Consider the following 12,500-nt stretch of genomic DNA (forward strand, 5'->3'; position numbering starts at 1 on the left):
AAAATGGGTTTCAGCCCTCAAACGGTGTAACTTCCTCCCCTCTATCGGATCCGTCTCTTATATCACAACATCTATTATCCTGCCATCCCATAGTGATCAACTATTCCACTACAAGACACCATAATGAGAGTCCTCAGCAGTGTGATCCTTTTCAACAGGATTCTGAATGCATGATCATGGGGACCGGATCATTCTGGGGATTGTCACTTCCTGTCGGTTGTAGGACACAGAACCTTTCCAGAGGTGTCCTCAGAGGACAAACACAGGCGCCAGTCATAACACTAACGAGGATCCTCCTTTAGTGGGATGTACAGGGACACAGGTAGTGGACCCAGCTAGTGAAGAAAGGTCTGCTACCCACTTCCTGCTACAGAACAGGAGCAGACCTGTGATATTGTGAGTGCCATCTGTGTCTGTTCTACAAAAGATTGGGTCTTCAATGGCTCCTTCCAGTTAGGGATTGATCTGAGTACACATACAACGAGAGACCAACACATAGACATGCACAAGTACATGTATCTATATATATATTGTACGTGTACAATATATTAAGAAACTCTTTATAAATGGTTAATAAATGGTATACATAAAAGGGTTCCAAAGTATGAAATGAGAACTATCCATGATTATTACGGTTCTCCGGTATATAGACAGGAAGCGCAACCTGTTTACCATCCACAGCTCCACGGGGTTCATCCTGCCGTGACACCAGTGTGAGAGGGCTCTGTTGTTATCGGTATCTGCAGCCCTCACTCACAGGCGCCTCCATGACCTTCTCCCTCCTCCTTCCTTCCCTCTCTCTTTCTCCTTTTCCTTTTCACCCTCACTGCCCTCTCCTCCACCCTTCTCCTGCTCTTTTCTTCCCATTTGCTCGCTGCTTCTCTGCATGCACAGTTCTTTGTCTCTCCGTCTGTGCCTCTTTCTCTCTTTCTCTGTTCCTCTTTCTCTCTCTTTCTCAATCACTCTTTCTCTCTGTTTCAATGGAACTCTCTCCATCTCTGTCTGTTGCACCCTCCCTCTATTCCAATGTCTCTCTTTGTCTCTCACCCTCACTTAGTACGTCTGTCTGTTGCACACTCATTTTCGCATGTGTGGCTCTCTTTCTCTCGCTTGGACCTTTTACTCTCTCTCTCTCTCTCTCTCTCTCTCTCTCTGTCTCTCTGTCTCTCTGTCTCTCTCTCTCTCTCTCGCTCTCTCTCTCTCTCTCTCTCTCTCTCTCTCTCTCTCTCTCTCTCTCTCTCTCTCTCTCTCTCTCTCTCTCTCTCTCTCTCTCTCTCTCTCTCTCTCTCTCTTTGTGTTTTGATGTGTCTCTATCCTCTGTGCTCTCACGCTGCTCATTCCCTTGAATGTAATAACGTTAATGTGATCCGCGGCGCTCCCATAAAACACCTTCTAATCTCCCCTGGCTGTCTGCGGACGCGCCGCTCCAGCAGACGCCACCGCTTCTATTTCTGGCGCCGCAGCGCGTGCATCCAAACCTCCCGTGTGATGGGGCTGCACTGGAGCACATATTGCATTTGTCATGCATCTGTTTCAAATGGCCACCTTTTGCATTGTGTGTTTGGTTGTCTGTGTGTGGGTGTGTGTGGGTGTTTGTGTGTGTGTGTGTGCGTTTGTGTGTGTGTGTGTGTGTGTGTGTGCTTGTGTACATATATGTGTGTGTGTGTGCCTGTGTACATATGAATGTGTGTGCGTGTGTGTGTGTGTGCGTGCATGTGTATGTGTACATATGTATGTGTCTGTGTGCATGTGTGTTAGTGTGCGAGTGTATGTGTGTGTGCGTTTCTGTGTGTGTGCATGTGTGTATCATGTGTATGCGTGTGTGTATCATGTGTATGTGTGTGTGCATGTGTGTACGCATGCATGTGTGTGTGGCGCCAGATCATCAAGTGGCTGTCAACATCTCTCACGACACATGTCATCAGATTCACTGGGCTCGACGACGACTCGACGAAACCCGACGCAACACTTACTCTCCTTGGCTCAGGCTGACTGAATGTCACTTGCCTAAAGTTGGATGGCATTTGCAACGCTGTGGTTGTGGATTTATTAGCCAATCCAAGGACGGCCCTGCGGTGCAATTCGTTATCAAGCTACTTCCCTGATGAATATGCATGGGCCTACACTGTGATGCTACTACTGCCACAGCACTCAGTCCTGATTCCATTTAACGCCAGCCTCATGTGTTTTTGAATCTCTGCTTGCGGCAAAGGAAAAACAGATTGCATTCATGAATAGATCCCAGCATTCTAGCAGACACACATATTTCAAGTGTGGATTTGGCGTGGTATTTGTGATATCTTTCATAGGTTATTTTTCAAACTGCTTGTTGGTCGCCAATAGAGGGATCAAGGTCAAGGACCCCCCCCCCCCCCCCCCCCCCCCCCCCAGCGTGTCAGGACTCTTCCTGAGACAGAGATACGGCCCGGCGTGAGACCCTCTCTGAGCCTCTCCACTAAGCAGAGCCCCGGTCATTAGGATGCAGGGGAGAGCGCACCTCTGCTCTGCTATCCTCCCCTGGCCGGGGGAGAGAGCCACTTAACCCCGTGACCCCCTCCCAGGGAGCAGTCCTCCCACATTGGATTGCGAGTCCTATGAGAAATGATTGCTAATATGATGTTAGAATTGTTTGCGGCAGTTTTTGTCAAGCTGGCTCCAGATACCATGGCGGTGGAGTCTCTGACGTGGCGTCGCCGCTGTGCGAGGGATATTAATTAAAGATGGTCATAATATTGCCGTCCATGACTAAGCGACTAGAGTGGAGCTCTGGGAGGGAGCGAGAGATGGGGCTGATGGTAATGGAGCCGGCTCCGTGCACCGTCCTCTCCTCTCTCCCGGTCCCCCGAGCGGCTCCACGCCATTACCACAGCGTTAAGCTCGGATGAATAATGCAAGGACTGCCGTCATGCAAAGGAATATAGGCGTGTTAGCTACACACACGCACATGTGCGCGTGGACACCATTGATGTGGTGTGTGCGCTCGGAGGCAGTCTTGTGCATCGTGGCTGTACAGCGTGGATGAGGGACAGCCTCCGTTGACATGAGACTGATGGCTGGTGGAGGCTGCGTGTGTTTTTTGGGAAGGTCTCTAATCCACACGGTAATTGCTGGAGGGAGGGGTCCCGACCATGTCACCTGGTGCCTTTGGGAATTAAAAAACAATCCTGGTTACTAATATTACTGGCTTTTATTTTTGTCTTTATTATCTGCGTTATTATTGATCAAATGATTCCATGTAATGCAAGTTATTGCTTAATTTGTTAGACTAATGTTTGACGACAACTAATACCTGTCCTGACAAAGAGAACAATTGCTTTTTATGAGCCGGTACCCAAGTGACCCATTTTTGACAGTGTGCGGCGTGTGAAATATTGTGTAAATTGCTATTACCCTAGAATATATAACACCCTGGTACGTGCTGCTGTGTGAGGTTTTTCATAACAATGCAATAACCTTAAGTTGGTGCGTGAGGATTTTCTGGTTGGCATGGTGATCTGGCATCGTGTGGGAGCCACAACAAAAGCACATAAGTCTGTTTAAATATCATTTAAACATCATCGTTTTCTGTCATTATATAAGACGTACACAATCCAATGCATGCGATGTTTACCATCGGATCGAACCTTGGACCTTGATTGAGCGAGCCAGGTGGGTAGAGTGGGAGGAGGGGCGCCAGGTGGGTAGAGTGGGCGAAGGCTGTGTTAGGCATCGCCTCTCTACCGAGGGACACAGTGTCATTTCAACTTTTGTTCAGTAAGCGTTTTAAATTAGGTTCCGTCCCCTGTCGCCGGCGTCAGCCTGCTCCTACGGTTCGTTAGCTGTGTTTTGGTGTCCAGAGGGAACGCCATTACAGCTGGGAGCCACTGATTTAGAGACTGGCTGCATCAGCATACCGAGTTTTAGAGTCTTTACACGTTATCGGTGTACTAACACTTTCATCGCTATCCCAATATCCCTTAAAAAGGGAAATGATTGCAGTCCATCTAAGACCAAGGCAGGTAGTTATGCACGTTGGTGTTAAATGGGGTCAAGAATACAAATCTTTATCGTGGATGAAAGCCTGAGAGGCTGTGTGTGCAGAGATTGAACTTTGACATGATTGGGTGGAGCATCCAGCACAGGTACACACACACACACACACACACACACACACACACACACACACACACACACACACACACACACACACACACACACACAGACACAGACACACCCACCCACACCCACACACACACACACACACACACACACACACACACACACACACACACACCAACACACACACACACACACACACACACACACACACACACACACACACACACACACACACACACACACACAGACACACAGACACACATACACACCCACACACACACACACACACACACACACACACACACACACACACACACACACACACACACACACACACACACCCACAGACAAATTCACCCACACACACAGAGGCTCTCGCTGACCTTTCCCCTGCTGAGTCTCTCTCGGTGGGGAAGGACGACCCCCACCGAGAGAGAGAGAGGGACCGGCTCTCCGGCTAGAAGGTCTATCTTAATTATCAGGTACTAATGCCTGCTGCTAGCTGCAGGATACAGCCGGTGTCCCAGGGCCCAGAGTGAAATTACTATTAAATCCAGGATTAATGCTGCTGCCAGTTTAACACAATGAGGAAACTGCTCGCGCAAAAAAATACAATTCATTCAACAATAGGTTGCAGTAAGCTTTACCAATTTGTGGCAAGACCCATTATGGTCCGATGTGTTTTGCTGCCATTTGGAAGCGAAACATGTCACAAGCTGACATAAAAAACAACCTCTGTCCTCTTTATACCAAACGTTTCCAATGGACTGACTGAGCCGTGGTTAAACATCAATGGTTTGTGTTGAAGCGGGCTCATGTCAGCCCACGGCTAAAAGGTCATCACATGCACATCACAAGCTGGAGCGGGCCTCAAACGCTGTCCCTCCACTCAGACCGTCCCTTACATGTGGACACTTTGTGGACGGCAAAGCATCCGCTATCACATCAGCGCCCGTCTTGCTCACGAGCCTCCTCTGACCGTCGGACCCTCCTGTCCGCTGATCCTGCTTCCACTGGGACCGTGTTAGACCTACGTTATTGTGACTGGGCATGAGCTGTGCAGCACACGCCCGACAACGACATAAATCAGGTTAAGGGTGGCTTGAGCCTCTAGGCCAGGGGCTATAGGGTGTTAGGGAGGGCTAAGGTGGACCATAATCACCCATGTGTACCAGGGTCGGCTCCTGGCCCACGGGATCCGACAGCTCCCTGGGGTCTCTCCTACCACAGTTCTGTAGATGACCAGAAGGAACGTCGTCTCTGCTCGTGGTTCTGCCCCCTCTCAGCACACGAGCTGCCCCTCAATGCCGCTCTCTACTGGGGCTCTGGAGCGTCCCATAGCGAGTTCAGACCCTGTATGTTGGCATTAAAGGGCCGTCTCTCAGGATGTGTCCCTGCATCTCTCTCTGCCCGTCCTCTGAGCTCCGCTAATGAACGGCATCTGGCAGTGGCAGATGCCGTTGGCCGTCCAGCCTCCTCTCAGGCAGGCTCCTCGATAGGTTGGATGAGGTACGGGGCTCCCTCCACAGGGCCCGCCGGGTCCTCTGAGTCCTGCCCCCACTCACTTTCTGCTTCTGGTTTTCTGCTAGTATGTTTTTCTTGTGAAATAAATTCAATGTCGATGTTAGAACACACTTTGCTGTGATTCAAGACCTCTGCAACTCTGATTCGTCAACGTAGAAACGCCAATACATGGTTACATTTTGTGTATTTTAGTTGAGATATCGTACATATTATGAATTAGTAACCATGGCAGTAAATAAGAGGGAAACATAAAGATGCTACTAGGTTCTAGTGCCATTAAGAAGGACGGCGTCCAGGGAAAGGAAAATGAGTGATGTAATCACAAAATGGTATGCTTAAGTGGATGTCAGGTTGTAAGGTAGGCTACGATTTGGTAAAATAGTTAGCGTGACTCTGTGGAGCTTTTGACTTAGAACAAGCTGTGATGTAGGGTTTGCGAAATGTGTGCTGTTAAGGTTTGTAGAAGTCGTGTCTACAATGTAGTGAGCAGATTGGAACGTATAAACCCATGAACTTAGCTTAGTGTGAGGCCGTCATATCTACATAGGGAGTGGGTCTTCTGCCACGGAGGCAGCCATGTTGCCCGGCCATGTTTCTACTGTAGCCCAGAATGGACAAACTGCTCTAGAGAGAATGTGTTTTTAATTAAATCTAGAAAATTGTTTCTTGGGCTATGAGTTGTAGGAGACAGTGGGCTGTGTCATGGCTATGATCTCTTTCTGATAAAGTTGCTATGTTGTGTGTGATTCCTGAGTTTTTAACGAGAGATGTTGTATACGAAATGCCTCACACACGAAATTCCTCTACAGGAAGTGTCCGAGAAGCTTAACCCTCTCTCTGACACGCCACCAAAATCCGCCGCTTTCCTTTCCTTCCATTCCTTTTGCCCAGATATCCAATGATTTGCAAATGTATGTATCTATGTAGGCATTTAGAAGATTCTATTATACTGAAGTTCCACTTTTTAATCCACGTGTAAAAGAGTGTAGTAAAAGGCAGTCCACAGACGGGGGGTTACTGTGTGTATTCTCTCATACAGCCCTGCTTTGGAGAAGTTCATTTTTTAGGTTGTTTCCCTGTTCGATAACTAAAAATAGGCTATCACTCTCTCGGAGGAAGTTGGTATCCAAAGCGTGATGAAACTACACCGTTCACGTTATCAAGAGGAACCTATATTCACGTCCCGCACTGCACGTAAACAGTGGCTTGTAGCACCGACTGCTACAGAGATGAATGATCTGTATGTGAGACTTGGCAGCTCCATGCTGTCGTAGATGATGACTTCAATTTGGAAGTATCTATTGGCACAGGACACCTAATTCAGGCCAGTACAGGACACCTAATACAGGCCAGTACAGGACACCTAATACAGGCCAGTACAGGACACCTAATACAGGCCAGTACAGGACACCTAATACAGGCCAGTACAGGACACCTAATACAGGCCAGTACAGGACACCTAATACAGGCCAGTACAGGACACCTAATACAGGCCAGTACAGGACACCTAATACAGGCCAGTACAGGACACCTTATACAGGCCAGTACAGGACACCTAATACAGGCCAGTACAGGACACCTTATAGACCAGTACAGGAAACCAGACCAGTACAGGACATCTAATAGACCAGTACAGGACACCTAATACAGTCCAGTACAGGACACCTAATACAGGCAAGTACAGGACACCTAATACAGGCAAGTACAGGACACCTTATACCGGCCAGTACAGGACACCTAATACAGGCCAGTACAGGACACCTTACACAATACAATACAGGACACCCGCATACAGGCCAGTACAGGACACCTCACACAATACAGTATAGGACACCTGACACAACACAGGCCAGGCAAGGACACCTTCTTACACAATACATGCCAGGACAGGACACCCTAGAGCAGGGATGGGCAACTGGCGGCCCGCGGGCCGCATGCGGCCCGCATCCTCACTCAGTGCGGCCCGCATCCTCACTCAGTCAGGCCCGCACATAATAAAAAAATAAAAATAATAATAATAATAATAATAATAATAATAATTGATCGAGTTGCAGAAAACTCGGTCAAGAAAGATGAGAAGAATTTTTGACTTCATTGAATGATGATGTATGTGAGCCCTTTGCACTGATAAAAATACTGACCATTCATGTGGCTGTTTGAGCATGGAAAACATGCAATGAATGTATGTTGGTTCAATTATTATACCGTACATAGGTTATGATTCTGGATGATTTTTTAGGTAGTGGCCATCCCCAAAATGCACCAGAATACAGGAAATCATATCTACCAAATTCAAAATTGTGTAGCTTCTCTCAGCTCACGTTTAGTTGAAGTGTGCAGTCATGTGGCCCTCCGATGGTTATGATGAAAAATGTGGCCCTCTTTATCATGAAAGTTGCCCATCCCTGCCCTAGAGGGTGGAAAGGAATGGATGGTTGTGTTGTAATCTGCAATCTCACTGCAAGTTGCTGCTAAAGTTCACATACCAGACCTTTAAGTTCATGAAAATTAAATGAGGACATGAATATAGATGGAGGGATTTCATATTTCAAAATACTCTGATAACAATATGAGGTTATCGCTATTGTTGCCTTCCCATATTGGCTGTTCCGAATTGAAGGAGTTTATTTGATGTGTTATTTTAATTTGGGATGTGGGTGTGAGAACATCAACCGGCTGTCGACAAATGTCACCAGTCCAATTATTTATTGTGTGGATTACAAATGATCCACTCTCCCAAGTGCTCCGCACAGGGCCTGCCCCCCCCCATTCGGCTCATTCCCATGGCAATAACAACATCAATTCAGTGCGTGGTGGACCCAGTGTTTCGGAGAGCAGTCCTGACAGCTCCGCCCAGCAACAGGCCACAGGTGTACCGGGCCTATTGGGCTGGAATGATGTAATAAAGTAAAAGCCCATTTTCCTGGATGGTTCAAAACATCCACACCACATCCCCGGCTAACATAATAGATAACCCCCCCCCCCCCCCCCCCCCCCCCCCTTACACGCCCCACTCTCTCTATATTCCCTTTGACAACCCAATTTCGCTTTCCTATCCAATCGTTCTCTCTTTTCGTTTCCCCCCTGCTCCCCACTCCTCCCCCCTTGTTTATTCCACTGGGCGACGTGGGTATTAGCTTCCCCTTTGCCCGTCCCAGCCCGCCGCTGTTCATCAGCCTGTTTACTCTCCCCGTCTCCCTCCTGCCTGCGCTGGGATCACTATGTATGGATGTCAAGCGCTCTCTCTCCCCATCCCCGCGCCTCGCTGCCCGGCGTCTCATGCCCGCTACAGTGGCTCCTCGCCCGGGCACGCCGAGCACATCTCTGGGGCCGACTGCGATCGTGACGGAGCATTTTCATTTCATCACATGCGCATGGAATAAATGAGTGTTGCGGAGAATCAGCGTATGGAAAGTCGTTGAATGATCATTCAGTCCTGTGAGCCGCAGCAATTCAAATCACGGTTTCAATCTAAACCAAAACGCTGGGGGGGACATGATAGTGAATAGATTATTATATTTTGTGGAATAACCGAACACAAATCGAATCTTTGGTGATCACAGCAAACATGACGTTCATGTCGATGTCATTTTAATGAATCAGCAATAGTATCTCTGTTAATCTTATTGGCTTAGTTGTGTCGATGTTCCTTCCCCTACAATCAATGGCAAATGTCTTGAACTGAGCACGAGGTATATAAACATACTTGGTCACACATGCATAAATTCCTATGAATCTGTCTTTCTGAATATCTTATTAAGTAGACTTGTAGATAAGTCTTTATATTCCAGAGTTCAGGGTAGAAACCTAGAATATAACAGATGCTAGCGTCACTGTTTTCCAGATAGCATCAACTTTGTCAAAGAGATCGTCAGCAGGAAGGAAACAATGTAGGATGTGGTTCACCCTAACACCACAGCGCAATGGCGTGGAACGAGAAGGCCCCAGCACAGCCTAACGCTGCGAGGTGAAATGACCACGTTTCAACACTGCCATCTACTGGACATGTGTCGTAGACTGATATATAAATAATGCTTTATGAATGTACGTTTGAACATAGCCATATTTTTGGGTTTGTTTTAGGATAAATAACATGATAATGAATAACCAAGCTTGCTAAAAATATGCTGTTCAGTAATATCGGAATATAACATCCTACTAACTGGATAGTAAACATAGCTGTATTTTTTCTCATAAAGAAAGTAAAGATAATCGTTGAGAACAAACAACAAACTAATCATTCTGGTGCAGTGTATTGTATAAAAATATGAATCATATTAAAATTATTATACACGAATATTTGGAAGTAGGAGATTTAAAGATTATAGAGAATGAATTCCGATGAATAGCGATAGGCCTACATCGAAGCTTATAACATATTTTACATCAATATTTGATGATCAAATGTCAAACATTTATACAAATTGTAGCCAATACATTTTGGAAATCTTCTAAATTACTTTAAGCAGGGTATATATTTATTTAAATATACTCTATAGGGGTCTTTATCACTGGTAGTAGCAGTTAGATAAATCTAAAGGGGGCCGTGATGGACGTGCTCATGATATGCTTCTCATGCAGTGGCTTTGATAGAAGATCACATAGTTATACAGAGTTGTGGAGGAGCATGCATTCATACATCACTAGAGGGGCGATCTCACCTGTGTAGTGGCGGTCATCTGTAAACAGGACAGAGGAAGATAAGGGAAGAGAGAGGGACACGGTGTGAATACATACACTGATAGGATCGGTGCACAGTGGAGGGGTGAGGAACTACACAGCCCAGGCTAGGGGTCACTGGCGGGTCACCAGGGATAGCAGCGCTACTCATGGGATCAGACCCATGGGACCTTCGGTGACCACAGGGAGATCATTTGATATGAATGATGTCATGAATGATAGTAGCATCACTGGCCTACATGACCAAGTGGAAATGCCCTCAAACACTTGCCAGTTCACGGCAAGCTCAGAGCAAGTTCAGAGCATGATGAAATCACAGGCCTGCGATTCTACTTCCTCACTTTATCTTTGTACTTCTCCTTTTACATAACATATCTACATAGTCGATATTGAACAAGAAGGCAAACAGAGATGTGTGTCTCATATATGAAAACAAGATATTTTCAATGTGATCAATTCAGTATTAAAGATTTGATTAAATGTCACAAAGGCTGCACAATTATTTAAATGAATCTCAGGCAGGTCTGAAACATCTATAATGCTAGTCCATTGATGAACACGACCACTTTTAAGAATCAGTGTAATGTACATATCATCAGCCTCACAGCATAATTGCCTCCTATTTTTGGCCAAACTGTGATATCTAACCGAAGTCTATTCTCCTAATGCTACTGAGTCACTGCACCTCTTTGGCTACATCCAAAGCCTCATCCTAATCAGTGTGATTTTGACATTCCCAATCACTATCTGCCTTAGTTAACTATTTGACTTTGTTTGAAGGTTTTATCCTTTTTTATTGTAGAGTAAGACAGGAAGGCATGGGAGAGAGAGGGGAAGACATGCAGCAAAGGCCCACGGGCAGGAATCAAACCCCTGTCGCTGCGGTAAGGACTGGGCCTATATGGTACTCGCTCTACACGGTAAGCCACCGGGCTGCCCCGACTTAGACATTTTTTACACTAAAAACAAAACAAACCTTAAAATATGACTTAGGCAAGTACGCTATTAGGCTGACGACACTGTTTCAAGAAGCAGCCTCCCATGTGACGCCCGTTGGGTGATGCTGCCCCCCCCCCCCCCCCCCTCGCCCCGAGGCATGAGGACGGCGTGCTGAAGGCGCCACTCACAGTGACAGACGGGCTTGGGCGTGTCCCACTTGCCCATCTTGTTGCAGTGGGTGGAGTTGCGGCCGATGAGGATGAAGCCGGGCAGGCAGCTGTAGCTGAGCACCGTGCCCTCTACGGGGGGCCCCGGGGGCCAGTGGGACACGCGACCGTTCTCCAGGGACGTCCACACGCGCGCACACAGCAGCACTGCAGAGCAGGGAGCACACAGGAAGTCTGGATATGGCCTCGACAATGTTTCCTTAAAATGGGTCCTTTTTGAAATTTAATAAATACATTGCATAAGCACATTTTGTTGAATGGACCTACTGCGGAATGACAATTAAAGTGTATTGAATATTTTATTCTGGATCAGATGTTTAAACCTCCATATGGTGAGCACATTCAAAACATTGAGACATTCAGGAATCAAAATGTGGTTAAACACTGAGGATGATGGCATTGTGCCCGCATTAGGGAGTGAGACTGGTGACATAGGAAGACAAACATTTTCAAGTGACGTCGTGAGCACAGTCATACACAGGAGATCTGTATTGCCATGTGACTACGTTACAGCAGGCTGGTGTTGTGACAGGAACCCACCTTGAGTCATTGTGATGGTGCAGCACATGCTCAGACGCAGGGCTGGAAAGTGCTTCAATAGTTAAAATACTCTACTTGAATACTTTTGTTGAAGTAGTAACTGAGCTCCTTGTAGATAAACTATACTAAACTATACTTCAAATCCACATTTCTAGGCAAATACTTGAATGAACATAATTATGTTCAATTTGAAGCCAGTTATTTTATTAATTTGATCGACTGATATCGATGACCTAAGCAGAGCGATTTCTGTGACATCTACTTAAGTACTGTTTTCTGAGGGGGTTTGACCTTTTCCTCTGAGGATATATGAGCTCCTTTCCACCGCCCTCTGTCTGAAAGTAGTGTTGGACGTACTCCAGAGGTCCATGAAGCATTCCTGCAAAGTGCTGGAAGAACAGCCAGTCCAATACCTCTTACCTCTGCACTAAATACAGGCAGGGACGCCAGGTCCTTCTGGTCAAAGGGGGCATAGACGACTTTAGTTTCAAT

At 46.7% G+C, this 12,500-nt stretch overlaps 1 protein-coding gene across 1 annotated transcript in view; it reads right to left on the minus strand.

The window, feature by feature from the left end:
- gabbr1b (gamma-aminobutyric acid (GABA) B receptor, 1b) overlaps positions 1 to 12,500 on the minus strand; it is a 110,435-nt gene that overhangs the window by 68,127 nt on the left and 29,808 nt on the right. Inside the window, exons 5-6 of the mRNA XM_030347829.1 lie at positions 11,430 to 11,615; positions 10,284 to 10,301 (exon numbers count right to left, since the gene is read on the minus strand). Of these exons, the coding sequence (XP_030203689.1) occupies positions 10,284 to 10,301; positions 11,430 to 11,615 (204 nt within the window). The remainder of the gene's footprint in view (positions 1 to 10,283; positions 10,302 to 11,429; positions 11,616 to 12,500) is intronic.

This window comes from Gadus morhua, chromosome 22 (assembly GCF_902167405.1).
Source record: "Gadus morhua chromosome 22, gadMor3.0, whole genome shotgun sequence".
Taxonomy (NCBI): domain Eukaryota; kingdom Metazoa; phylum Chordata; class Actinopteri; order Gadiformes; family Gadidae; genus Gadus; species Gadus morhua.